Source organism: Peromyscus californicus, unplaced genomic scaffold (assembly GCF_007827085.1).
Source record: "Peromyscus californicus insignis strain IS unplaced genomic scaffold, ASM782708v3 Scaffold_21__1_contigs__length_65335640, whole genome shotgun sequence".
Taxonomy (NCBI): Eukaryota; Metazoa; Chordata; class Mammalia; order Rodentia; family Cricetidae; genus Peromyscus; species Peromyscus californicus.
Window position 1 is genome coordinate 55836693 of NW_026294514.1, and position 27041 is coordinate 55863733.

Consider the following 27041-nt stretch of genomic DNA (forward strand, 5'->3'; position numbering starts at 1 on the left):
TCTTTGAGAAACCATGAGGAGTGGCTCCCCTTGACACCCTGTGAACGCGGAGCTCCCCTTTGTCAGGAGATCTCTAACGCCACAGCTTGCCACGCTAGAGTTCAGTCTCGGCATTGCCAATGAATCCCCGTCACTCACACCTCCCTTGCCCTTCGGTTGTGGAGGTCTGGGTGCCCCAGTGCTACGAGGCAGAGGTGTGGTCAGAGTCACAGAGGTGAAGTCCAGAATGAGGGTGACAAACAGCCTCTTTAGGGTCCTGAAGAAGTCATGCTCAGGCAAGCTCTGAGCGAGGAGCTGAGAAGAACAAGGGGCCACCTACTGCCCCCGTCTCGGTCTCTGAGGTAGGTTCCCTCCTCTTTCTTGATGTTTATCTACTGGGACAGGCTATGACCATGACTCCTGTGACCGGCCCTCAGCTCTTCCAGCCCTACCCCTGGGAGCTGGGTAGGTGCAAGAGACAGGGTAGTGATAAACAGGAAGGGAGGTCAGGTCTGCAGAGTGGAGATTTAATGGGGCAGTCACCATGATTCCCGCTGCAGTGGTCCCAGGCTGAAGCCCACAGCCTAGTGCCTCTGCCAGCAGGCAGGCACGGAGAGCACCAATGATACCCAGGTAGCCACAAGGACAGGCCACTCCCTGTACCTCTGTGGCCTGGACTCCAGGTGCGGAGACTGAGGCCTGCTTGACAGGTCCATCCTCTCCTTCGGTCCCCTGCCCCTACACTGATGGAATGCCCGTGTCCTTGTCCCTCTGTCCTGTCCCTCAAACAAGTCTAGCCCAGGGGCCAGACACAGGCTCTGCAGGAAAGCACACTTCCAGGACCACGCATCCTGGGCCTCTGGCATGTGTAAGGCACATTGTGGTTGTTGCTGTGGGACTGCTGGGGTCACTGTCCCCAGGGCAGTGTTGAGCAGATGCTGGCTTCCAGGGTGAGGCATGGCTGTCAGTGTTGGGACAGGAGGCATGGTGGGTAGTGGCCAGCCCTGGGGCCTGCAGTGCAAGAGAGCAGGGGCAGGGTGGGCCCTCGTCCATAGGCCTCAGTGGACACAAGACCCTTTCCCCACGCCCCTGGCCTGGAGCCAACCGGAGGGGCTTATGGTCCTGGGCAGAGCTCGTGGCCAGAGCCAAGGCGCAGTCATGGCGGCCCAGACCACAAAAGGCACAATCGTGGTGTCTGAGAGGTCGAGGGTCAGTCACCAAGGCTAGGCAGACACGTTGACGTCCCTGAGAGAGAGAGTGCTACTGGGGGCCTCGTCCCCAAGCAGCAGGGCTGGCGAGTCTGGGTTCGTGTCGGCCTCAGCACCGCCCAGCTCTGTGCTGGTCTCTGCACTGGCCTCAGCACTGGGGCCCAGCCCCTGGGACAGGATCTGCTGGATGGTTCTGCGCAAGTTGGGATGCAGCCGGCCCTGTGTCTGGTAGAAGACCTCTAGTGCGAAGGACTTGAGGGCACCGGTGCAGAGGTCCTCGTACAGGGGGATGGTGTACATGCGCGACATCTGTGGAAAGCAAGCACCTGCTCACACCGGCAGGCCCCCTGTGCGCCTTCCACCACCCAGTCCAGATGTGCCCCAGCTGCTCAGGAGGACTTGGGCCTGGACTCACATGCTACCATGCCCTCATCAGGTTCACCCTCACCTCTCCCTGACTGGGCAAGGGATGGGGATGTTGGCATCTGCCCGAGAAGCTTGGATGGCCCCTGCACCCAGACATGGAAGGTGATACCGACAGGCCTCAAGTGCAGCTAGTTCAAGGCTGATGCCAGTGGAGAGCCCTGGACTCTGGTACCCGACTTTTCCCTGTGCTGGAGTTCAGGCCACTCTGAACTAGTTCTGCATCCTTCTCCCACCTCACCTCTATTGTGACCTCTCTACTTTCACTCTGGGTCTGATGGCTTCCAGTCCCCTCTCCAGAACATGCCTGGCCTGCCGGAGTGGAGATCTGATGGGGTGAGATGCCCCCCTGACCCCCGTCATGCCCCAGGCATGTAGCTGCACCTGGCTCTCCAGGAAGCGGCGGACCCTGTGTAGATCAGGATAGTAGTCATTGCGGACGACGATCTGCAGCCAGCGGATGCGGATCTCAGCATTCATGGAGTCCAGCAGGGATGAGTAGCATTTGGACAGGCTCATCACCACCTCTGTGGGGCAGTGGGCAGGTCAGGGCTAGGGTGGAGCCACATCCCTTTCCCAGGCTACCCTATTGACTGTGGGACCCACCCTGGGGCAAAGGGGATCCATCTAGCAGCCGGTCCAGGAAGAGTGCTGTCTGGAAGGTCCTCCACTTGGAGATGTCAATGGCACTGGCGGAAGCTGCTGCTTGCTCCAGGGGTTCTGCAGTCCACAGCTGGAAGAGGGTCTCTACAGGCCGGGTTAGGCTGGACCCCTGAGACAGGTCTGGCTCAGCCAGTGGTGGGCCTGTGGCATTGAGCCAGCGCTCGAACTCCAGCCCTGCAGGAAGACCAGGCCTGGAGTCCCTGCCTGGGCTAGGAGGGGCCACTGGAGCAGCCTGCCAGGGAGACTCCAAGCCCAGAGGGTGTCCCTGAGGAGGTGGTCTCTTCTAGGACCCAGAGCCCTCAAAGAATATGAGAGTTCTCCAGAAGTTTGTGCCTTCCCCTCGGAGCCACTGGAGGGGGCTCCCATGAAGGACACGGGAGGCCGGGAAGCTTGGCTTGGTCACCAGAGGATTTCTGCCTTCTACATGGCTGTCCTGTACCCAGCACCAAGGCCAAGCAGGCTCTGTACTGTACTCTTCAGTACAGCACACGGACTCTGAGGACCCTTACCAATCCCACAGTGTACTTATATACCTTCCAAACTTAGGGTCACCATTCCTAAACCTTGAAATCCTCTAACAAACTTTAGTTTTCTCTGGATATCCAGCTCCTCCAGTGTCTCCCTTGGTTCTCAAGCTATCAGGCCCTAGAAGACCCCTACTATGCCCAAGCAGGGTCAGCTAGTCCCAGGGCCAATCCCACCACCTTGCTGATCCTCCTCTAAGAACTTTGCATGCTCTTTCCATGGCCTTTTCCTACTGGCTGCTTAGCTTGGCCTGCTTAGCCTCAGGGTCACCTCTTCCAGGACGTCTCTGTCCCCTTCCCCTTGCCATGGTCCTTTAGACTCCTCTTTACTCTCACGGTATCCTGACCTAGAGCCTACACTGTGTGGTAGGGGTTGACAAGCTTCCCTCCAGTCATGGCTGCCATCTTGTTCCTGGCCCTTAGGCCTGCAGAAGGGTAGTTGGCCTCACCTGCCCGGCAGTCCACGCTCTGCTCCTTCAGTTCGGGAAAGAAGCTCAAGAAGGAACCCAGCAGGTCCTGGGCCACCACACTGGTGAATTTGTATTTCTCCACATAGGCCTGTGAGATGAGGGGCATGGCCTTAGCAGGTATGGAAGGCTGGGGATGTTTAGCTCTGGCAGAGCAGGGCTGGCACACTGGGACATCTTCTAAAGATGTGCATCACAATCCAGGTGGCCCACAGGCCCTGCTGAAAGGGTAGGAGAAGGAGGGGACAGTGCCTCAGGAGGCCAGGTCCCAATCCAGTCCCCATGTCCCTTCTTCCCAGAGAAGGGACAAGTCCGCTGGCTGGAAGAAGTTTGGGACAGGAGGTGGTAGGGCCCATGTGCTTACTCGAAGAAAGTCGTCAAAGCGCTGGGGATCTCCACAGAGCTGGGACAGGTAGTAGACGAAGCAGTAGCCCTTCTCATAGGTGAACAGGTTCATCAGGTGGCTGGGATTCACTCCTGCAGGGAAACACCTTGTCTGGGATGCCACCTGATACCTGTGTCCTGCAAGGTGGGGCTGGGGCAGGAGTCTAGAACCGAGGAGTGGTTAAGTGCACAGTCCCTCATATAAGTACCAATGTCCTGGGTATACAGCGACGGAGCTTGCTCTGTCCCATGGCAACCAGTGCTCAGACCCTATGGGGTTGTGGCAATCCAAGGGCACCTGAGAAGTTTTCCCTGGGGCTAAGGACACCCAGCCTGGCCTTGGAAGGCAATTAGGCATGGTGAGGCAGAGGAGCCCCAGCAGGGCAAGTGAAGAGCAGGAAAGGAGGGCCTGGGGATGGTATGCATGGGTTCCCAGGAGTGAGCCTGGAGTAGAGAGTACCTGGTTCTAGCTTGACCTGCAACTTGCTAACTGGACTATCCTCCCCAAGAAGCCGCATCTGCCTATGCAGGGCGTCCAGGCGGAAGGCTGTCTCTAGGCAGGTGAAGGCAGCCCCTGAGTGAAGCCAGAGTAGAGAAAAGGTGGAAGTCAGGGGGGCGGGAGCATCTACAGCAGGGTTTTCACTCTCTCCCCGCCACCCCAGAGACTGTTAGACGCTGTCAGGCCGGAGGCTAGGCAGGGCTCTGCGCCCCTTGCAATTGGTGCCTAAGCGGGCCCAAGGCTGCTCCACCCTTGCCGCGGCTGCCCCAGACAATACCATAGGTCTCTGTGGTGATGCGGCGCTGTGCATAGGTGGCCAGGCCCTCACTCAGCCACATCTCCTCCCAAGTGGCGTTGGTGACAGCGTTGCCGAACCAGCTGTGGGCCACCTCGTGGATGACATCAATCACCAGGAACTCATCACTCTCGAGGATGGAGGAGATGATGAAGGTGAGGCACGGATTCTCCATGGCCACGATGGGGAAGGAGGGCGGCAGGAAAACGATGTCGTATCTGTGCCCGTGGGTGCAGGGTGAGGAATGGAAGGGTTCTGACCGAGACTCAAGCCCACAGCTATACTTTCTGCCTGGGATGGCAGCCCAGCCCCACATGAGCACCTCCTTCCCAGGAGACAGAGGCCAGGGAGCCCAGGCTCAGACAAGGAGCTCCCAGTCTAGGCCTACTTCTTCCTCTAAGGGGAAAGAGTGAAACCAGCAGGAAAACCAGGGACAGGACATACCTGCCCCACATGTATGGCCCGTATAATCGCTCTGCGGCACTCAGCCACTGTTCCACAACGCCCGACAGCTTGCTGGTAGCTGTGGGCAGGAGGCATGGCTCAGCCCACACACGGCTCCTGTCACAAGGCAGAGAAGGTGGGCTGAGGCTGAAAAGCCTGGACCTTACATACCCCACTGGATCCCCCCTATGCCTTGTCTGGCCCTGGTCCCTGGATGTGGTCCTTCCCATAACAGGTAGGGGAACTGCATAATAAACCCAAGGTCTATTCAGATCCTTTTGTCAACGAACTGAAGGAATGGGTAAGGACGGGAGGGTACAGCTGGTTGTGTTGTAGCCCTGGGAGTGACGACAGACTGCTAGGCAAGGCACTGGATAGATCAATTAGTTGTATGTTTGAAGGCAGTGGGTGAAGGGGCATGGTAGTCATGTGCATGGGCTCTGGGCTCTACCTGAGTCCCAGCTGTCCAGAACAGTGCAGCAGGGTGCAGAGGGTGCCTTACCTGGGCCCAATGTCTGCTGGCTTGAGGTCTCCGGCCACAAGGGCCACGAGGTAGGCAGGTACAGGGTGCTCCATGTGGAAGTGGTAGACGCCCTCCTCCTCCATGTACACGCTCTGTGTCGCACTCATCAGCACCTGTACCCCTAATGGGGCCTGCAATGGGCTAGGCTGAGGATTGGTAGCCTACAGGACACAACCACCTCCCAGGAAAGGGAACCATACTTCAGAGGACCCCTTATCTGTGACAGGGAACCTTATGGCCCTATCAGGGAGCCCTCCACACCCCCAGAACAGACTACCACAACCCAGGTCGGGGAACTCCATGTCCATGAGAAAGCCCTCAAATCCTTATCAGATAGCCTCACAGGTTGGGTCAAGGAACTATGTCCCCTTCAGAGGACCACACACTGGAACCCCAAATCTGCTCCAGTTGGAGGCTGCCAACTATGCTTTGGCTATAACTCAAGAAACCCCTTCAGGTTCCTGCGGATTTAGAGGTCCTGGAACCCAATTATCAGGTATGTCCTCATTGGTGCTGCACCCTGGTCCCTGCTCCCGGCCTCCCTAAGGCCTGTCTTTGGCTTCTCTACATGACTGTCCCACTAAGACAATGACCTTTAGTGGCTGGGATCCTAGTCTAGGCAGGCAGGAAGAGTCCGAGGAGGTGGGCCGGAACTCATCTGCTTGCTGTACGCGCTAGCCTCTTACAGTACCCAAAGCGGGCAGAAACAACGCCAGCCGCGATCCTGACCTTGACGACGGCTGAGTAGGTACACTTGACGGCGGGCGTGTCGAAGCATGGGAAGAAGGAGCGGTTGCACACAGAGTGGCCCTGGGTGAAGACGAAAGGCTTGGCATTGCCATAGGTCAGCTCTGGGTCCAGCCACCAGATCTGTGGGCAAGGGGAAACATAAGCAGACGCTGCCACCTGGTCCAGGGCTCTAGGTCTGGAGCCTGGGGACAACGGGTGCTGGGAAGGGCCCACAACTGCCCCTGCAGTCTTCAGCCTGCACACCTGGCACACTCCCCTCCCCCGGCAGGTACTGTCAATCCAGTTTGTGCATGCCAGACACCAACCGGCCTTGTTCCAGACAGGAGGCCACATGTCTGGAGCTGGCCCACGACATCTCCCAGCACTGCCCGGGGGGAAAAGAGGAAAACTCCCACCATGGTATTAGCCGAACTTCCAAAGGGAAACTAAGGGACGGTCAGAACACATGGGTTCAAATTCCCATAGGCTGGTGGCTAATCTGATCTTAGGAGCAGGGAAGCATGGGAAACGAGGTCTTCCTTATATTGGCACAGAGGGAGTCAGCCCCAGTGCTGGCCAACCTGTGGGGCTAGACATGCAGCTCTGGGATGACGGGACAGTTAAAGGGAGGGTCTCCGAGGCCAGCGCCCAGAAGGGAGGGGCTGCAGCAGCGAGCAATCCCAGTAACCGCTGTCCCCTCCGCCTGCCCTCTCAGGGCCAAGGTCGCTGGTCTAGCCAACCTCCTTCCAGCCATGGCTGTTGAGACATTCTGAATCTTCAGATGTCCAGACCAGGCCCCGCCCCCACTAAGGAGCTCCAGCTACAAAGCAATGTCTGCCCCCACACCACCCTCTGCTAGGACAACAGGAATGTTGAAACAAAGTGAATTTTTCATTTTGGTGATCAAGGGCATATGGGTCCTCTCAGGAATCATAGACAGGAAACACCCCCAACACTTCTCTATGAGTGTGCAGTCAAGGCTGACTATCATGGGGAACAGAGTCCGGACTCAGCAGGACCGACACCTCCCAGACCCCAGGTGAGGGATGGTGGTGGGGCTGCTTCTTCCACAGACCTTGTGTGTGGGGGAGCCATCCATCCAACAGATTCCAGACCCAGAGAGAAATGTCTGCTTTCAGAGCCCAGAGCTGTGTGGGAATGCCTGTGCCCAGAGACCCCAGAACTGGGGCACTGCCTGTCTACAGACTCTAGAACTGGGGAAGGAGGTAAATGCTTGCCCACAGACCCCAGACTGGGGGCGGTGGCAGTGGAAACTATGCTAGAGACCCTAGGATGTGGGGTGCTGTCTTCATATCGACCCTAGATGTGCCTTTCTGTGGGAGCCCGTTTTCAGGTTCCTCATGGCTTTACCCAGCAGGTCTGCATAGAGAGGACGATTAGGACCACGGGCCTGAGTGCAGGTGCCTGAGATGGTCTGCACTTGGCTGTGCTGGGGGAGGAGGTCTTTTGCTCCACCCCTTGGCGTCTCTATAAATACCCTGGGGCAGAGACAGTCGGGGCCCATTGGAAAAGTTCCAGGCCCTCTCCAGGCTATCCTTTATTTTCTGTTTATCTCCGCAATCTAAATCCTTCTATCTAATATTTCCTGCTGCTCGAACTCAAGAAAACTCTGGGGAACTGTGGGGTTGGTGGGTAAAACGCCCCACACCTTTTCCAAAGTCCCAAGACCTGGGGAGTAATGCCTTGCTTCACGGACCTGGGGGTATGCCTAATTCACAGACCCCAGACCTGGAAAAGATTCCTGCCCCAACAGATCTAGATCAGATGCCTGCCGCACAGACTCCACACCCAGGAGCTGCCTGCCAATAGGTCACAGATGTGAGTGGGATGCTTGCCATGTAGATCTGGTCGGGCCTCTACCAGCATTCAGGGACCTCTTCCAAAGTCTTTTTGACTGGCCCGTCACTGTCTTCTCCTCACAGCAAGTCTGCAGATGTATCTTTTTTTTCTGCTGGGGAGCTGGTTCCAGAATGTAGCCTCCAGAGGCCTGGGACCCAGGGACCTAAATAGGAGACTGTCCCTGCAGTGGATCCTGTTGCCAGTGGGTTCCTGATCCACTTTTGGAGGACAGACTCCCAAATGCTCTTCAATCTCTACCTTCTCTTACACCAGTTACCCTTCAGGGGCAGCACTTCCCACTCCTTGTCCATTGAACTCTCGGGCTCTGCCTACCTCCTACCCTATGGCTCCAGTGGGCAGGCTGCCTTTTCCAGACACCAGCGATAGATACTACCTTAGAGGGATGAGCTGGACTGGGCCCCACCCCAGAGGTTGGAGCCTCCAGGGCACAGCAGCTGATAATCTGGTAGATAAGGAATGGGTCAACCAACTTCAGATACTATAGGGCAGGAAAAAAGCTGTTCTTGCTGGGGTGGAGATGAACGGCTGGGGAGCAGAGGAGCCCTAAAATCCGCAGCACCTCCAATCTGCCGCCCCTGGAGTTGGAGCCCGCTTCCTGGGAAACCTAGATGGCTCCTGCTACATCCTCACTAGGCACAGGGCTGACAGGGATGTAAGCCCTGAGCTGCTCCATGCTCCAATGCAACAAACAGTAGGTGCCTGAGGTTAGGGGCCAATCTGCTTCCACGGGTGTGGGTCAACTCTGTTGCTCTGGAGCTACCCAGTCCGTGAGGACCATGCAGCTCTTCCCTGTCTGGAGCCACCACAGCCGCATACATCAGGCCACCCGTGTCCACTGGCCTTGTCTATTGCAGCCCAGTGAGGGCTCTATTCCCACCACTCGGCTGTCAGTGGGCCACACAAGCACACAGAGTACATATTCACAGGTGGAAGCCAGGAAGCAGCTCGCCCCTCAGTTTTCACCTGGCATCTAGTACCTGCAGAGGCCCTGCCCAGCAGGCTGAGGGCTGAGCCCTGCAGACCAGTTGCCAGCACATGGCAGGGACTCTGGGAAGAGGTGGCAAGTCCCAATCAAGACTCTTGAGAAGGGTGCGGGAAGCCCACAGATGTAAATCCCATCTGGTCTCTTTCTGCCCAGAAGTCACCTTGCTCCTTTGTGGCTCCCCAGGCAGTGGCAGATGGACTTTCCAAGGGCCCTGCAGAGCTGTCTGTGTGCTATGTATCCATGGTAGATGTCACATGAGCACGCTACTACTACCTGGGGAGCTGGAGGGAGGCATCATGCTTCTGGAGTCAAAGGTCCTGCTCCATCCTGCAAACCCATTGGCTGTGCTGCCACGGCACTAGCCCTTTCCATCAGGGCCCGTGGGATGGTGGGCGCCGGTACAGAAAGCCTCAGCAGAGCCCTGTGTGTCTACTGGGAGGTGGGGCACACCTGCCCCAGCATGTCACAATCCAGCTCAGGGAGCCCAAAGCCCAGGCATCACAGGCTACAAGGCCTGCCTCTCTGCCACCCACTGTCTCTCATTCCACCTCCAGAGAACAGAACCGGGTGTCCTCAAGCCATCTGAAGGTCCAGGTCATAAGTTGGCCCTTCTGTATCATGCACTCCCAGAACATCTCTCAATGCTGACTCTTACAGCTGGCTTAGCAGGGGCCCACCAGAAGCTGCTCTTGTATCCAGATAGGGGCATAACCCCTGACGGGAAGTCTCCCCCAGACAAGAAACATGCTATTGAGTATCTCCACTGTCCACCAGGCCTGGGCCTGGGGCTACACTCAAAGGTCCCAAGAACTTGCAGGCATCATCTGGGTATTACCGTGGGCATCTGGGGACTCTTGGGCCAGGCTCCTCCTTGCTTTCTGTAGGTTTTCCAGAAGCAGGGTGCAGATTAACATCACCTGACCCAGCAGTAAAGCGAAGGGTGCCTGCAGAGCCCCTGACCACCCACAGACCTGGCGCCCACCCGGGCGGGACTCACTGCGGGGGCATCGGTCGAGGTGTAGCGCAGGATGACCTGGAAGGGCTGGTGCGCCTGCAGCTCGGGAGGCAGCGTGACGGTCAGCGAGGAGCCATAGTCGGTGAACGGGTCCAACCTGAAGGCCAGAGGGCAGCCGGCGGACTCGGCGCCAGGCGCATCGGCGAAGGCGGGCAGCGGGGGCCCCAAGCCGGGGACAGGGAAGGCGAAGGTGCAGGGGGACTCGGAGGCGGCAGGGGCGCGGCGGAACGAGACCGAGTGCAGGCGCAGGGCCGGGTGCGCGTCGAGCACGAGCGCGCGGGGCGCGGGCCGCAGCGCGCACAGCTCCAGCACCAGGCAGCCGGCCAGCTCGCGCGCCTCAGGCCGCAGCTCCAGGCCCAGCTGCAGGTGGCGGAGGCGGAAGAGCTGCGCGCTGGAGGCCGAGGCCACGTCCAGGGCGGGCGGCGGCTCGGGCGGCGGGCGAGCGGGCGCGGCTTCGGCACCGGGCGCCTTGCGGCAGCAGCACTGTGCCGCCATGGCCACCGGCGCTAAGTGAAATCCATGGGCGGCGGCCGCTGCAGGCCGCGGGTAGTGGGCGAGGGACCCCGGGCGGCGGCGGCGGCGGCGGCGGCGGCGGCGGCGGTGGCGGTGGTAGTGGTGGTGGTGGCGGTGGCGGCGGCGGCGGCGGGGCGCGGGCACAACAGGAAGTCGCGCCGGGAGCCGCCCGGCCCGGCCCCGCGCCGTGCGCCGCCCCGCTCGGGCTGGGCTCGGCCGCCGCCGGGGGCGCTGTGTACGGCCCCGCCGGGCCTGTGCGCCGGAGCGGCGCGAGCGCCGGAGCGGAGCGGAGCGCGGGGCCGGACACCCGGCGAGGCTGCGCGTCCTCAGCCTGCGCTCTGCACTCGTTCCGGCTCGGAGGACCGCCTGGGAGACGGGACCGTCGCTTTCCCAGGGACGCCGGCGGCACCTCGGCCGTCGCTTCTCTTACTCCGAGAATGATTCTTGTGGTTCCCCGACGCGATTCCCCCGTGAGTCCTCCACTTGGCCTGGGCAGTGGCCATGTGGGTGCGAAGCGGCTCGGGGAGACGCAAGGCTGTCAGGGACTTAGCCCAGACAGGTGTGGCCATTTAGATTCAAATTAGGCATAATGAGAAGCTGTCAGGTGCCCTGGCCATGTTTTAGGGTCGGCTTTTTTGTTGTCCAGGTGTGTGCGAAGTGGAGCTACGCTGTTGAACACGGTTCTATCTCACAGCTCCAATGTAAGGGCTGCAGGCGCATTTTAGGCTAGCGCAGCAAGGCTGCTCAAAGGTTGAGCTGTCCAGTACGAGGACCAACACAGGGTGGGGACAGAGGTGTCCTGCTATTCATCAGCAGGAGGCAGGCACAGATTCTGAGGGAGAGGGTCTTTTAGGGCTAGGGGAATATTCAGGAGAGACACACTTTTGTCTCCTGCTTTGATGATGGCATGCTGCGGTGTCACTTCTGGGGAGTGCTCAGCTGTCTGGATCCAGTCTCCCCAAGTGGTCTTGCCTTCCTCCCGCCAGTGAGAGGCACAGCTAAGTGGAGAACAGGCCACTGGTGCAGCCCAAACACTGAAACATGGTTTCCTCTCAGGTCTCATGTGATCTCTTAGCTGGCAGTACGTGGGATCCCTCCCCATTTCAGACTCGGGAAGAACTCCAAGGCTCATGCCATCATCCAGAGGCAAGGATTAGAGGGAGGGAGGAAGACCGGGCTTGGAAAGCACTTGGCATTCCAGCAGTTGGGAAACAAAAGCATCAGTTCACAGTCATCCTTGGCTGTATCTGGACTGTGGGAGGCCAACTTGCGTTACTGAGATCCTGTCTTAAAAAATAAAAATATGTTTGGTTGTGAGCCTAGGTGGTGGCGCAAGCCTTTAATCCCAGCACTCGGGAGGCAGAGGCAGGCAGATCTCAGTGAGTTCAAGGCCAGCCTGGTCTCCAAAGCGAGTTCCAGGAAAGGTGCAAAGCTACACAGAGAAACCCTGTCTCTAAAAAAACCTAATAAATAAATAAATAAATGAATGAATGAATGAATGAATGAATAAAATAATGAATAAAAATAAATAAAATGAGTGAAGAGACCTGGAGTTAAGGTTATTGCTGCTTTCTGGTGTCCAGTGGCCTGTCCACCAGATTGTCTAAGAAGGCATTCCCAATTCAATTGCACTGTCCTGTAGGCCTGGGTTCCGTTTGTCCTTCTTGATGTAGATTGTAGGGTTCTCCCATCCCAGTGTCTCAAATTGTACCCCCAGAAGTTGGGGTTGTATCCATCCTGTTCTGGTGATACTCCCTTTTGCAAACAGAAGGGGTGATGTGGGGCTTCTCCTTCTACACGTGGGGTGGGTGTGCCTCCACCCCATATTTACATAAGGACCTAACACAGTTCTTGCAAGACTAACAGGACATTTTGCATGGTGGAGCCAAAGAACCTGTCCCCCTAACACGGATAAGCTACTCGAGTGCCCCCTTGTGGCTACAGTCAGTGTTACATCCCCAGCCCCAGAAGAAAAGTGGGGGTGGGGGTGGGGGTGGGGGGTGGTCCTGTAGTCCTGGGGCAGAAGTTTGAGAGCTGGGCCAGGCCAAAGCTACAGTCGAATAGCTCCCAGAACTGAGCGGGTGGAATGAAAAGTACCCGATACACTCTGCAGATATCCTTCAACCTGACCTGGGCATTATGTCCCTTGCATCTTTGTTGCCTCTAGGTGACTCGACTCTAGCCTGTCAGCAGGTTAGGCAGTATGCCCTGCCCTGACGGGCTCTTGGAATGTGTTGTGAACAGGGATTGGCTACACACACTGGGGGTGGGGTGGGGGGCACCTGGGCCTGGAGCCCTGTTCTCTGCAAGCCATGGCAGCCTCAGTGGTTGAGTGGGGACAGCAGCACCGGCTCCTTTAAGGGATGAACATAAGGGACCCGGTGGAGGAAGCTCAGAGGTCAGATTAGCCAGCTTGTGCAGCAGTCCTGGGATGGACAATGCCAGTCTGACCACACCTGTAGGGCTGGGTGTTCCCTACAAAGTGTAGTGAGCATTTTGAATCAGTGACCACTGAAGGGCTTGTTTGTTACAACCAGAAACCAGAAGTGCAGGGGCAGGTGGGGGAGATGGTGCTTACTAGCACCCCAATGCCTTGATCATGAGCCGTGTGCCTCATGCCCCCTCAACTTGGGGTTCTGTTAAGTGAGAAGGCGTCATTCTTCATTCTAAGGGAGAACCCTCCACCTGGGGACCCAAGTGTGTCTCACTGCATAGAGGCAGATATGACCAAACCCTTTAGTCTCTTCAGGGGCAAAATGGGGCTATTCTGTTGGGTGGTGACGGACCATGACCTTCAAGAAGAAGCTGGAGCAAGAAGCAGTCTGATGACAGCCTACTCTGGCCCCAGAGACCATAAGCAGGGAGAAGTGGAGAAGGGAAGCCATACATACCAACTCTGGGATTTTATTCACTAATTCATATTTACTTGCAAATTAACCAGTGGCCACACATCTGTAATTCACACACATAGCCCAGGTTTTTCTTTGCTCTTCCTTCATTACTTCTTTAAATCGTGACTAAATTTCCAGGGCTCTTAAAGAAGCAGGATGTCTAAGAGTGACTGTGTCTGAACTAGAAGAGCAAGCAACACAAGGTGGCAACCGGTGGGCCTGCCTGCCGGCTGGGGAGGATGGTGCACAGGGCATAATGGTATTGATACAGGTCAAGTAAGGTGATGATGGGTGGTGGGCGGATGCCTCCCTCCCATGGCAGAGCAGCTGTAAGACTAAAGATGGTGGGCCCAGGACCAAGCTCAGGTCTCAGAAGGGACCAGAAAGAAGTCCAGGAGGCACGAAAAGGTTCTGCCTGCAAACTCGGGCATTCCGTTGGAGGAGACAGCTAGCCAGGACTCTGGTCTGTCACTTCCTATCAACTGTCTTGGGCTCCCCAGGCTCTTATAAATCCTTTAAGCATTTTCTCTACCTAAAACTTCGCTGGTTTGGATTTGACCAAAGCCTGATGAATAAACGAAGTCCCCCCTCCTCAGTAGACACTCCTGTACTGCCATGAAGAGGGGGCAACACCCGAGGCCAGTTGCCTGTTGAAAAGAGGAGGGAAGGAACACCTTCTTTTAGTGTACACGCTTGGCCACCCAGCAGCTGAACGATGCAGCTTACTCGGGATCGGCGGGGTCCCGGGGCAGGAGGGCCTGGGCTTGGAGGGTCTGTTCATACTTCTGCAGCTGAGCCCAGAAACCCAGATTGGGCTCGGCTACCGGGCGAGCGCTCTTCACCATCTGTAACCAAGTAGAGCTACCATGAGAGGGACCCGACCGACAGTCCAGAGCGCAGAGGCCCCGCCCCAGGGTGAAGGGTGGGGCACGCCCCGGAAGAGCCTCCCTCTATGTGGGGGGCCCGCCCCGGAAGACCCGCCCCTGGAAGCTCGGACCTGGAATGCGCGCTCCAGGCTGTGGCCGCGGTGCCGCATGAGATAGGCGGTGCAGACGGCGGCTGAGCGGCTGCGGCCGTTCTTGCAGTACACGAGGCAGGAGCCGCCGTCGCGCACCGCGGCCTCCATGGCGGCGCAGGTGGGCTCCAGGTGCGTCAGCAGGTCTTCGGCCGGGTCGTCGAACACCGGGACGCGCAGCTCGGCCACGCCGGGTGCGCGCGGCCCGGGCTGCTGGCGGGAGACGTTGACGCACAGAGTGATGCCCGCGCGCACCAGCAGCTCCGTCGCACTCGCGGCCCGCGCATTCCCGATGAAGAGCGCGGGGGCGACGCGCGCGAACGTTGGCGGGGCCACCTCGGAGGTGCCCATGACCCCAGCGGCCCTAGCTAGGGTCAGCGGAGGGCCGCGGGCTGCGGAGTCCTTGCTCTGGCCGCTAGGTGGCGACCTCACCAGGTCGTGGGGGCGGAGCCTCGGCTCGGCGTTGGCCGAATGGACAGTGGGCGGAGCCTGCAGTGTTGGTCTGGAGGGAACAGAGCGGGCGACAGTGGCAGCTTTATTTCCTTTGGTTAAATGCTTTCTAGTAAAGTGCCCCTTGGCACTCCCGACGTTTCCTTTGTAAAACATGGTTCATATGCAATAAAACTACCACTATGAGTTCGTGTTGTTTTTTTTTTCTCTTAATAATAAGTTGTTTGGGTCAGTACTCTGACTTCCCAAAGCTTATTTAGAAATATTTAATGAGGCTGTGGAGACAGCTCAGTGCCTGAAGGCACCTGTTGCCAAGCTTGATGGCCTGAGTTCTATTCCTGGGACCCACATAGTTGGAAGGAGAGAACCGACTCTTGCAAGTTTTCCTCTGCCCTGCACATGAGAGCCCTTATATATACAAGCACTCACAAAAGAATTTTTAAAATTAGAAATAGAGGTACTTAGTGTCTGAGAGTCTTTTTTTTTTTTTTTTTTTTTTTTTTTTTTTGGTTTTTTGAGACAGGGTTTCTCTGTGTAGCTTTGCGCCTCTCCTGGAACTCACTTGGTAGCCCAGGCTGGCCTCGAACTCACAGAGATCCGCCTGGCTCTGCCTCCCGAGTGCTGGGATTAAAGGCGTGCGCATTTTTTTTTTGTCCAGAATTTGAGGAATAGTCTTTCGAAGCACCAGCATCTCACAGCCAGACAGTTAATTTCAGTTTCAATTTTGTTACAATAATGAAGACTTTTGGTTTCATTTCCATGCTTAAGATTTTCAACCAGAAGTCCATTTCCATTACGCCTTACAACCCCACCTCCGTAATAATAATTTCTTTAATAATCTTGACAAAAAAGAAAAAAAATGGGCCTGCTCTCTCCATTCCTGCTACTAGGTGTTGATGACGCCCAGGTCATGACTATAGCCTGGCCCTCCTCTTGTGTCAGTCAAGTATCTGCAGCCAGTTCAGCCTCCCTGCCAGCCCAGGCAGAGGGGGCCTTACCAGCAGCTGTCTCAGTTTCTTGACCCCCTAAGGAAGAAGCTGACTTGACTTTACATGAACAGGAAAACAATGGTCAGAAAACAGATCTAACCTCAAAGGGAATGAGTTAAATGTGAGTGGCCGTGACTGGCAATGACAGTGCCCCGCATAGCTTGTTCCAGTGTCGAAAGTTTCACTGGCGTTTATAGCTGCAGAGCAAAAAGGTGGCATTTTTCAGCTACATTGATGGAAACATCAGGTAAGTGGGTTACAGCAAAGGGGGTTTCTGGCATAGGTTTCAAATACTCTCTGATGACATCTCCTAGTTTTGGGATTGGAGGAAGCTAATCTGTTAATACAGCCCAAATAGTTTTACCAAATAGTCACAGATTGTTAGTCTATAAACTGAGGATATGACTGCTCCAAGGTATGGCTAAGCAGAAGGTTTTTATTTTTTATTTTTATTTATTAATTTGGTTTGGTTTTCCAAAACAGGGTCTCTCTGTGTAGCCTTGACTGTCCTGGAACTCGCTCTGTAAACCAGGCTGGCTTTGAACTCACAGAGATCTTCCTGCCTGTGCTTCCCAAGTGCTGGGATTAAAGACGTATGCCACCACCGCCCAGCAGAAAGTTTTTATTGTAGGTGTGAAGGAGAGTACAGCCAGAGGCATCTGGAAGAGCAGAGAGAGAAAAGTAGTAGACTGAACATGGCCAGCAGGCTGGACTTGGCTGTGAGAGGAGAGAAAGAGGGAGAGCAGGAGAGGAAGACAAGAGAGGGAGCGTAGCGGAAATAGCAGGGTTATAAGGACAATGAGAAGCTGCAGGGAGGGAAGCCCATAGCTGGAGAGGTTTGGGGTAAGGGGCAGTGTGAGAAGAGCCAGGATGCCAGCGTGGACTCTGAAATGTTTAACAGGTACTTGTGATACTGAGGGAGCCTAGAGGCCAGCATGAGCTTTGGTATACTACCAAGAACCACAGATAGCCATTTGTCCCTTCTGATGGTGATAAGAAAACGGTTTCTTTGGTAGAGGGGAACTGGCTTCACGAGTTCTTGAGGAATGTGAGAACCAGATGTGGGCAATGAGTGGTCGTTAGGATTAAAGAGAGCCCACAATCGTTTAACTCTGGATTTGTAACTTTCCAGCTCTCTACACAGTCTCAGTGTTCTGGTTATCCAATCAGCTTTGTGTAATCTTTAGCAAAGTGTAGTTTTTATTTTCTATCGATTCTACTCCTTCAATTTATAGGAGTCACTCACTCAGGTGTACATTCCTCTATCCCCAGCTCCATGAGCAAGCTCCGGATGCTCCCCTGTGTCAGGGAAGCCTCACACCCTGTGATGGTGCCTTAGTTACTTTTCTATTGCTGTGCTAAGAAACCATGACCAAGGCAACTTACAAAATGAAACATTTAATTTGGGGCTCAGAGTCACAGAGGATAGAGGAGTCCATGGCCATCATGGAGGAGAGCATGGAGCAGGCAGGCAAAACAGTAGCTGAGAGCTTACATTTTGAGACAAAAATCACAGGAGAGGAGGAGCAAGTTCGATGGGAGTGTGGAGGGCTTTTGAAAGAGCAGATCTCATCCCCAGTGACTCCTCCCCCAACAAGGCCACACTTCCTCATCCTTTCCAAACAGTTCCATCAACTGGCAATCAAGCATTCACCCATAGGAGTCTATAGAGGGACCATTCTTTTTTTTTTTTTTTCTTTTTTTTTGCAGGCACAAGAATAAACTTCTATTTTAGACAAGACATTAAAGAAAGTTACATAGGCTGGGCGGTGGTGGCGAACGCCTTTAATCCCAGCACTCGGGAGGCAGAGCCAGGCGGATCTCTGTGAGTTCAAGGCCAGCCTGAGCTACAGAGTGAGTTCCAGGAAAGGCGCAAAGCTACACAGAGAAACCCTGTCTTGAAAAACCAAAAAAAAAAAAAAAAAAAAAAGAAAGTTACATAAATGTAAAGCAGTATTACTCTTTTTAGTTAAGGTTTTGTTTTGGAAAATACAATTTTTGTAATAAAAGATATTTCAAATATAGAATTACTAATTTTTAAGTTACTAAAAGAAATTTCTTGGTCTTAATTTCAAATATAATCATACAACCAATATCAACATATGTAAATGATGTAGATACAAGTCCTTTCGAGCTATCAACAAGCCACTATAGTTTGTTTCTCGGTAGAAGGCTTCTTTCCAGATCTCTGTGGACATTCTTTCTAAAATATTTATGTTTGTGATATATGGGTGCAGATTCACATATGGAGGTCGAGGTCAACTTTCAGGAATGGTTATCTTCCGTCGTGGCTACAGGACTGCAGTCAGGCTGTCGGGCTTCTCTGACAAGCACTGGTTACCTCCAGGGCCACCTTACTGGGTCCACTGTGAATATCCTTATTTGATAGTCCTCAAAGTCAACACGTGATCATTTCTTTTTCCCTTGTTTTTTACTTCAGGTGTATGAATGTTCTGCCTGCATGTGTGTCTGTGTAACATGTGTGTAGCTGGTACCCACAAAGGTTAAGAGAGGGCATCAGCTCCCCTGGTACTGGAGTTGTAGACAGCTGTGAGTTGCCACATGGATGCTGGGCTATAGGGACCATTCTTATTCAAACCAGCACTGATGAAATAATGTTTCTGTACACTATGCTGACGTGTCTTTGCCAAAGTGCCTTCTGGTCGGTTTAATAAAAGGCTAAATGGCCAATAGCTAGGAAGGTAGAGGATAGGCGGGGCTTGCGGACAAAAAGTGCCAAAAAGAGAGCATGAGGATGAAGAAGGGCAGGGCCACCAGCCAGATGCAGAGGAAGCAGAAGAAGAACAGGCTGTGCTGAAAAAAGGTACTGCCACGTGGTAGAGTGTAGATAAGAAATATGGGTTAATTTGAGTTGTAAGAGCTAGTTAGTAACAAGCTTATTGGCCGAGCATTTATAATTAATAACAAGTCTCTGTGTGGTTATTTGGGGAGCTGGCTGGCGGGACAAGTCCACCTACACATCACACATGGCCCCAGGGATGGGACTGGGCTAATGGGAATGAGGAGGGTTTTTTTTCTGTCCTATCCAGTGGCCAGCATGAAAGATAGCTTTGGGCAAAGGCAGTGGGGCTGGGAGCACTGACTGGAACAAAACTTGGAGTTCTACTCTGGGGTTGCTTCTTGTACCTCCCTAGAGGGAATTTGAAGTAGACGTTGTTCCAAGGCCTCTGGCCTGCTATCTCATGCTCAGCTCTACTGAGCTCATGAGTTGCTTACCAAGTCTGTCTACCTCCAGGATGTTCTCTCCTCTGGGTAGCTGGAATATACTTTTTGAAGCTGGGCTTTCCTGGAGGTGAGTCCTGACTCTGGCAAGTTGTGCTGATTGACCATTAGTGTGAGTGGACAAATCAGTTTCGTAGGTCATGACCAGCATTTTTTTTCCAATAAAAATAGAGAAAAGGACAGACTACAGACCATTAAATAATTGGGTGTATGTATGTAGTGGATAAACTCTTTTTTTTTTTTTTTTTTACATCCTTGCATGATTGGACACAGGACAGCCTGGGAATTGAACCCGGTTCATCAGTCAGTGCTCTTAACCACTAAGCCATCTCTTTCCTCTGTGGATGAACTCTTTATGAACCTTTTCTGAACTTTGTTTTTCCATAGTATAAAAGGGGTCTTGGCATAGTGTGTTGCTGTCTTAAACATTCTTACTGTAGGTTGAAGGCAAAAAGTTTAAGCCCCTGAGAGAACACACAAGACAGCATGCACTTAGAACTGTTCTGATGTTCCCCCTTCGGCCTGGATTTTGAGGTCCCTCCTGCACTTCATACCACTTAATAGTCCTGAGTGTGGACCACATTCCAGCAGCAGCATGTGGGAACTGCCCACAGGTGCTGGTTCCCAGGCCTGCTGAGGATTTGTGGAATGAGAAACGCTGGGGTGGACCCAGAAAGCCTGCCTTGGTATGGCTTCATATGTGCTGACATCGTTTTACCCATCATTTAGTTAATCTTAAGTTATTTAAGGTCAAAGAGCTAAAACAAGTGAAACACACACACACACACACACACACGCGTGCACGCACATACACACATCACACCACATCTTAAGCAATGGAATTTTTCACTTAGTACATGTCATTTATATTCATGTGCTTTTCTCTGATGAGTTTTGAGCTAGGGCCAGGCGATGGGTAAGCATCGTTAGTGGCACCTAGTACTATCTTCCAGTTTTGTGAGAATCTAGAATCACCTTACAGACAATAGAGGGCAAGTCCCGTTAGAATTTCACTTTTCCCGCCATTACTTCCAAATATCAAACTTGGGTCTAGTATGTGATTTCAAGTGATTTTCTTTGCTAATCTTTCAGCCTTTAACAGTTTTAGTAGAAAAGGCCCCATTCCCAGCCCGTGACTCACTGGATTCCGCAGCAGCGGCACTGGCTCAGTATCCTCATGTTTGCAGTTACCCATTTTGGCAAGGCAAGCCGCTAATTTGCTGAAAGCAAGTTGGCCCGAGATCAGTTTCCAACTATCAGATCTGTGGAATCTGCTAAGTTTACCGATTCACCAAAATTTAAAAAGCTAATGTTACTAGGTTTTCTTAATGAATGTTAGCATATTATGAAAACATTCTTTTTGAGTAACTTGGGAAGGGTCGGGGGTTGAGAAGATGCAAGGTCTCTGTGATCCAGGCTAACCTCCAACTTGCAGTGATTTTTCCTGCCTCAACCCCTAAGTGTTGGGATGAGGGGCTTGTGCCACTGTGCCTAGTGGACATTTATGACAAACTGTGGAAATATAGCTTCTTGATCTTTGTGTCCATGTATACATTTAGGAATATAAACAAAATTTCAGCACATCATGTGTTTTGGCCCAGCATCCCCACCTGCAGCTCCTCCCATCACTCATGGCCCCGGGCCACATTGGTACCCAGCCCCTCAATGTGGCTCTAGATTCGCACTCCAGTGCATCCTCTCTGCAACCCTGTTCTAGAAGCTCCTCTTCTAGAGGTCTTCCTCTCTGCCAAGACCAGGCTGCGGTCTAGGGCTTTGCTAACGACCACTGCTTGGCAGTCAGACGGCCTTAATCAAGCCTTGGCCGCAGGGGGTCTTTCTCTTTAGGAATGCTGGCCGCTTCTGGCTCAAAAGCTAACTGGCAGTGTGGGGCTGACACCCCGAGCCAGCTTTCACAGGAAGGCTCGTGGCGGTGGTGGAGCCAGCGTGGCCAGCTCAGGATTGGCGGTGGCTAGGAGGAGGCGTGGTAATCGCAGCTCCGTTCGTGCATTGGCCGAGGCTTGTTCAGGGGCGAGTCTGGGGCGGAGGGATGGGGGAGGGTCAGCGCAACCTGGCTCCGATTGGCTGGGGCTGGGAGCACACCGTGGGCGTGGCCGTCTCCAGGGCAACGTGACGCGCTCCTGTAGCGGGTCTACACCGCTTGGTACGCTGAGATGCTTGGTTCAGTCTAGGCCAAGTGTTTGTCTGCTGAGGGTGACTTGGAGGTCAGCGGGCAAGGCTAGATTCCCATGTGGTCCTGACGGCCCTGGGTGACGACTGCTTTGGGAAGGCCAGGGAACCCCCCCAGGAAGGCCAGTGAGCCCTCAGGAGCTAGAGGGGTCTACTTGGAGACTCCGAAGAGGGTCACCCAAGACCGGTGGGACTGCGGGCGGGTCCCCTAGCTGCCACTGTCCTCGGTCCTGAGGGCGAATTGTGAACACAGATTTGCTTCTAGGTTTAAAGAGGAGAGACATGGACGACGTTCGCTCCGTTGTCACTTTGGACTCCCAAGGCTCGAAAACAATCAGCTCCAGAGGTCTGGAGGGGCGGAGTGGTCAGTCTCCTGACACTGAGAGCCAGGACTCCGTGAGGAGCTACACCTTCTTCTCCAGAAGGTGCAGGGGACCCGCTGGCAGGAAGGTGCAATCAGCACCACAGGGCCATGTGGCAGTTGGAATTCAATACTGGGGCAGGCCTTAAAGATCGCTAAAGGGAGCCCGGTGTGGCGGTACCCTACTTTAATCCTAGCATTGGGGAGATGGTGGCATGCAGATCTGTCTGTTCAAGGCCAGCCTGGCCTACATAAGGCAATCCAGGCCAGCTAGGGCTACTGACTCCAATACTACTACTACACTCCTGCTCCTCCTGCTCCTCCTCCTCCTCCTCCTCCTTCCTCCTCCTCCTCCTCCCACTACTACTACTACTGAATCTTTAAAGCCTCTTTTGTCCTCCTCCCTAAGCCTAGTCTCTGGAGAGAGAAAACTCTCAGTTATACCAATCCAAGAGGAAAAAGGATGGGCAACGAGCAGCAGGAATCCCCTGTCTGTTCTTGAGATGGTCAGCATAATCCTATTCACTTCTGGGCAGCTGAAGGAACGGCCCTGCTCCATCCTGTTACCATCACAGCTCCTTCACTACTCGGTGGACAATAGCAGGGCCGCTTGGGCCGGGAGCCCCAGCAGAGCCTTGTTTGTACTAAAACCCCCCACCTGCACTGCACTCATTGTACTTGCTGCCCCTGCTGTGGGTTGGGGTTGAATGCTTACGCACCTAAAAATTCATGCTGACACTCTAAATCCCAATGTGACGATGCTTGGAGGCTAGACTTGGGAAGGCCATTAAGTTCAGAAGAGGTCATGAGGGTAGAGTCTCATGATAGGACTAGAGTTCTTATAATCAGAGAAAGAGGGACCAGGTCAGATCTCTGCCTTTTTTTTTCTCTCCACCCTCTCTGCCAACCTGAGCCCACACCCACAAGGTTCTAGGAACCATGACCTTATGAGCTCAAATAGGCTGCTGTCTGGGCCTTGGACCTCCAGCCCCTAGGACCAGGGAAGTAAGCAAGCATGGGTGGTTTGCTGCTGCAGACGCATACAGTCCCCATCTCACAGGTGAAGAAGCTAAGTCATGAAGGGACCCCGGAGCCCAGGTAGGACAAGCAATTGGAAGTGGCAGAGCCAGGTGACTGTTTCTGTGCCAGCGGGCCACCTCTAATGCCATCACTCACACAGTTGTGGTTTGATTTTCTTGATTCCAAACTTCTTTTTTTCTTCCTTCCTTCCTTCTTTCCTTCCTTCCTTCCTTCCTTCCTTCCTTCCTTCCTTCCTTCCTTCCTTTCTTCCTTTCTTTCTTTCTTTTTAGGAAAAAATTCCCCTTCTTTCCTCTTACTGATGATAGCCTTTTCCAAGAGTTATCCAAGTGGCCCCTGAGCCATGTTGAAAGGAAGGAACCGCAGGCCAAGTCTCACTTTGCTAGGATCTCTGTAAGGAAGTGTTAAGGCCAGATGGCGCAATACTGGTTCCATCCCCGCACCGTTCTGGAGGCAGACGCGCAAAATCAAAGGGCCTCGGGCTTGACGCCCTTTCTCTCTCCTGGCTTGTATTGATTCCTCCTCCCTTGGTCTGTTCCCTTCATCTCCCCTGTGTATGTCTCTATGTCCAGATGAAGGTTTCCTTCTTATGAGGATACTAGTCGTACTGGCCTAGAGCCCACCCTGATGACCTCGGTTATCTCTGTAAGGACATTTCTGAGCTACTGGTGTTTAGTATTCTAACATGAGAATTTACATCTCAGGGCTGGGGATGGGGCTCAATGGTTTGTCCTTCATGCACAAAGTCCTGGCTCCAGTTCCCAACACCGCACAACCTGTCAGGGCCGTGCATGCCTGTGGTTGCACACCTGGGAGGTGGAGGCAGGGGGATTGGAAGTGCAAGTTCATCATCGGCCGTATGTTATGTCTGAGGCCAGCCTCAGCCTGTGCCACAGGGAGACCTGTTGGAGAGAAAAAAGGAAAGAAGAAAAAGAATTCGCAGCACCCACAACAGTGCCTTCAGCCTCACCAGGATAGTTTGGGTGTCTGTCCTTCTTCACTTCATTCTGTCTATGTAATTTACCAAACGTGGGTTCTGTCTTCTCGAAGTGGGATCCTTTCTTTATGGGGTAGATGCCGAGCTTAGGCTTAGTGGCCCGTAACAGGCATTCAAGGGCTGGTTGGTGGATTGGGTTAGGGCTGTGTTAGTCAGGGTTCTTTAAAGAAACAACTGACAGAATATCCTGTGTGTATGTACGTGTATACACACAGGATCCAGGCTCTCCGTGTATTTCCCATCTTTACCTGGCTTTTTTCTTTTATGTTACTTTATTCCCTTTTTAAGGCCTTTCTCAACCCTTTTTCTCTTCTCTCCCAAGGCTATGTGTATATTTAAACACACTGTAACCCGTTTATAGGTTTTTCCCATCTGAATCCGTCTTTATTGTGTATCTGTAAGATTTCCTGTCTGCATGAGCAAAAGCCCTAAACCCGCCATGTAGCATGCTGGTGGAGCTCTCAAGCCTACAGGCAGCAGCTGGGAGAAGCCTCTTTGTAGTGCAGCACATGAGAGAGACTTCGTGAACCTGCCATGCTGATTGGCTCATGGTGACTGCAGCCAGCTCCATCTTGCAGGCAGCTGTTGGGAGATGAGTCTCTGCATTGTGGCTGGTGTGAGACTGTGAGACTAGGAAGCCGTGTCTGGCTCCATTTTTTTTTTGTGTGTTTAGAACTTTTTTAAAGCTTTTTCATGTCTTATGTGGATCTACACTGGATGGTGGGCACCATTTGTAGGTGGATGTTTCCTGTTCTGACCGCCTGTTCCCAAATAACCAGCAACCACTTTCCAAATAACTGATTCAGAGACTTAATATAAATTATAAATGCTCGGCCAATAGCTCAGGCTTGTTACTACCTAACTCTTATGTATAAATTAACCCGTATTTCTTATCTATGCTTTGCCACATGGCTTGCTTCCTGATTTTCTACATCCTGCTTCCTCAGCGGTTGGCTGGCATCTCTTCTGACTCTGTCCTTCTACCCATCCTTGTCCTAGTTTGGTTGTCTTGCCTATAATTCCTGCCCGGCTACCTACTGGCCAATCAGCTTCTTATTAAACCAATCCACATGACAAATCTTCACAGTGCACAAAAGGATTATTCCACAGCAATATATAATAGTACAATAGTACAATGCATATACTATGTATATATATGATTTTTTTTTTTGAGATAGGGTTTCTCTGTGTAGTGTTGGTGCCTGTCCTGGATCTTGCTCTGTAGACCAGGCTGGCCTCGAACTCACAGAGATCTGCCTGGCTCTGCCTCCCGAGTGCTGTTACCACCTCCCAGCATACATATGATTATTAAAGTGGCTTACAGGCTGTGATCTGAGTAGTTCAACAATTTGTCTTCTCAAAGAAAGGCCAAGAATCTTGTAGTTGTTGAGGCCGCAAGGTTGGATGTTTTAGCTGATCTTTGGTATTTGTTATAACACCAAAGAAGCAGGTTCTCATAACAGCAAAGATGCGTCAGCAAGCAGGATAGATGAGCTTGCCAGCACGAGGAAGGGCAAACAAGCAGACGCAAAAGCCTCCTCCTCCCATGTCCTGGCTGCTACCAGACAGTGTGGCCCAGATTTAGCATGAATCATCTCTCCTCAAATGATCCAATCCAAAAAATCCTTCACAGGCATGCCCAACTGCTTGGGTTTTAGTTGATTTCAGATGAAGTCAATTTGACAGCCCAGGTTAATCATCACAGGGTCTGAGGGATCCCATGTTGTGTGCTGCCAATCTAGCCACCAGCCAGACACTGGGATTGGTCTCCAGAGCACAGGCATCAGCACACAGCATCCTGAGAGGAGGCTGAGAGGGGGAGTGTCATGGATTTAGGCTGAGACCCTTGTCTAAGTCACAACTCATCCCTTCAGAACACAAGGATGGGAGGAAGGCAACCTGCCTTGGACACACTTCTCCCTACAGGATTCATGCATCCTGCATCTGTCCGTTTGTCTGTCAGTTTGCTGCCCCTCCAACTGCTCTCATACCTTTCCCGGGTCTACTTGTGTGTTTGAGCGTCTGTTTCTTGCCCATCCTGGGGCTGATGTTGCATCTCAAGAGGGAGGACTGTGCTGTGGGCAATCTGGAAATAGCTAGAGGGACTGACTGGTCCTGTCTCAGGGGTGGGCACATTTACTCTTGCCCGTTTGTACCCTTCCTGTACAGTTCATTTCACTGCATCGTCTATGCTCCAGTTTCCCTTTGGGGAAATCTGGAGCCTTGGGGTTATCTGGAGAGTGACATGAGATGGAGGGGTGGTACTCCACACATGGTCACTCTTACAATGTTCCTAGTTGCTCTTTCTTTAGTTCTCTGTCTTCCTAGGAACACTTCAGTGGACCCCAAGGAGGATGAGGAGGAGTCTGAAAGCCCCCCGAGAGAGCCGGACCTGAAGGAGGCCTACATCGAGCTCGTTCAAGGGGTTCAGGAGTGGCAGGATGGCTGTGTCTACAGAGGGGAGTTCGGACTCAACATGAAGCTCGGATACGGCGAGTTCTCTTGGCCCACAGGCGAGGTAGGTGGCTTCAGCAGGGGTCCTTCTCCTGAGAGCAGGTGTTGTGAACCTTTGAAGCGACCCATAGGATAGGGTTAAGGCTTTCTACAGGAGTTCTCTGCACATTTCTGCTTCATGTCACTGTTTCCTGGGGGTCATGCATGGGGTTTGGGAAGCTGTGACTGAAGAAGATAATTTCTTATTCTGAGTAAATGTTTTATTATCTAAAATATTTTATTTATTCTTGGACAGTTTCATACATGTATAGAATTTATCTGGAGCATATTTACCCCACTCTCCACTCCCTCCAACCCACTCAATGTCCCCTTCCCATCTTAATGTCCCCTCTCTCTCTTTTTAAAATAGTTTACTGAGTCCAATTAGTGTTCCTCACATTGGCATGGGTGTGGGGCCCTCCACTGGTACACAGGCAACCTACCAGCAGCCACACCCCCAGAGAAGACTGACTTTCTCATCCTCAGCAGCCAGTAACTGCCAATAAATAGCTCCTCAGCTAAGGGTGGGGCCCTTCCCTCACCTGCTCTGGACTCTTAGGCAGGTCCCACGCAGGTAGCCATAGGTGCTGTGGGTTCACGAGTGTCATAGCTATGTCATGTCCAGAGACCAATACTTTACAGCTCCCCCCTCGCACATTCTCTCCCCACTTCTTCAACAACATCCCCTGAGCCTTGACGGTGGGAGATAGATACAGATGTCCCATTAAGGGCTGAATACTTACGAATCACTTATCCTTAGCACTTTGACCAGTTACGAACCTTTGCACTGACTGATGCCCACTGCAAAAAGAAGCTTCTCTGACCAAGGTTGAGGGCAGCACTAA

The 27041-nt window shown here is 53.3% G+C and overlaps 3 protein-coding genes across 6 annotated transcripts in view; 1 reads left to right on the forward strand and 2 right to left on the reverse strand.

Annotated features, from left to right (window-relative positions):
• Window positions 1-485: 485 nt before the first annotated feature.
• Rnpepl1 (arginyl aminopeptidase like 1) lies at window positions 486-10620 on the reverse strand. 3 transcript variants are annotated; one of them, XM_052750374.1, is made up of 11 exons: window positions 10038-10620; window positions 6139-6279; window positions 5389-5540; window positions 4887-5003; window positions 4425-4660; window positions 4109-4222; window positions 3629-3741; window positions 3247-3355; window positions 2217-2447; window positions 1995-2137; window positions 486-1496 (listed from the first exon to the last, which is right to left on the reverse strand). In XM_052750374.1, the coding sequence occupies exons 1-11, from the start codon at window positions 10512-10514 to the stop codon at window positions 1203-1205; spliced, it is 2127 nt and encodes a 708-aa protein (XP_052606334.1). In that variant the 5' UTR covers window positions 10515-10620; the 3' UTR covers window positions 486-1202. The 3 variants fall into 3 exon arrangements, with proteins under 3 accessions (XP_052606334.1, XP_052606333.1, XP_052606336.1); XM_052750373.1 differs by having other exon boundaries at window positions 10002-10619; XM_052750376.1 differs by lacking the exon at window positions 4109-4222 and having other exon boundaries at window positions 10002-10620.
• Window positions 10621-13420: 2800 nt separating this feature from the next.
• On the reverse strand, window positions 13421-15079 carry Dusp28 (dual specificity phosphatase 28). The gene is made up of 2 exons (XM_052750385.1): window positions 14421-15079; window positions 13421-14268 (listed from the first exon to the last, which is right to left on the reverse strand). Exons 1-2 carry the CDS (start codon window positions 15042-15044, stop codon window positions 14146-14148), a joined length of 747 nt encoding a protein of 248 aa, XP_052606345.1. The 5' UTR covers window positions 15045-15079; the 3' UTR covers window positions 13421-14145.
• A 6185-nt stretch (window positions 15080-21264) lies between these two features.
• The window catches only part of Ankmy1 (ankyrin repeat and MYND domain containing 1), a 52563-nt gene continuing 46786 nt past the window's right edge, over window positions 21265-27041 (forward strand). Inside the window, exons 1-3 of one of the 2 annotated variants that reach the window (XM_052750380.1) lie at window positions 21265-21342; window positions 21573-21732; window positions 26032-26221. In XM_052750380.1, coding sequence (XP_052606340.1) covers window positions 21590-21732; window positions 26032-26221 — 333 coding nt within the window. In that variant the 5' untranslated portion in view covers window positions 21265-21342; window positions 21573-21589. Of the gene's footprint in view, window positions 21343-21572; window positions 26222-27041 lie in introns of those variants that run through there. The other variant, XM_052750379.1, reaches the window with a different exon arrangement.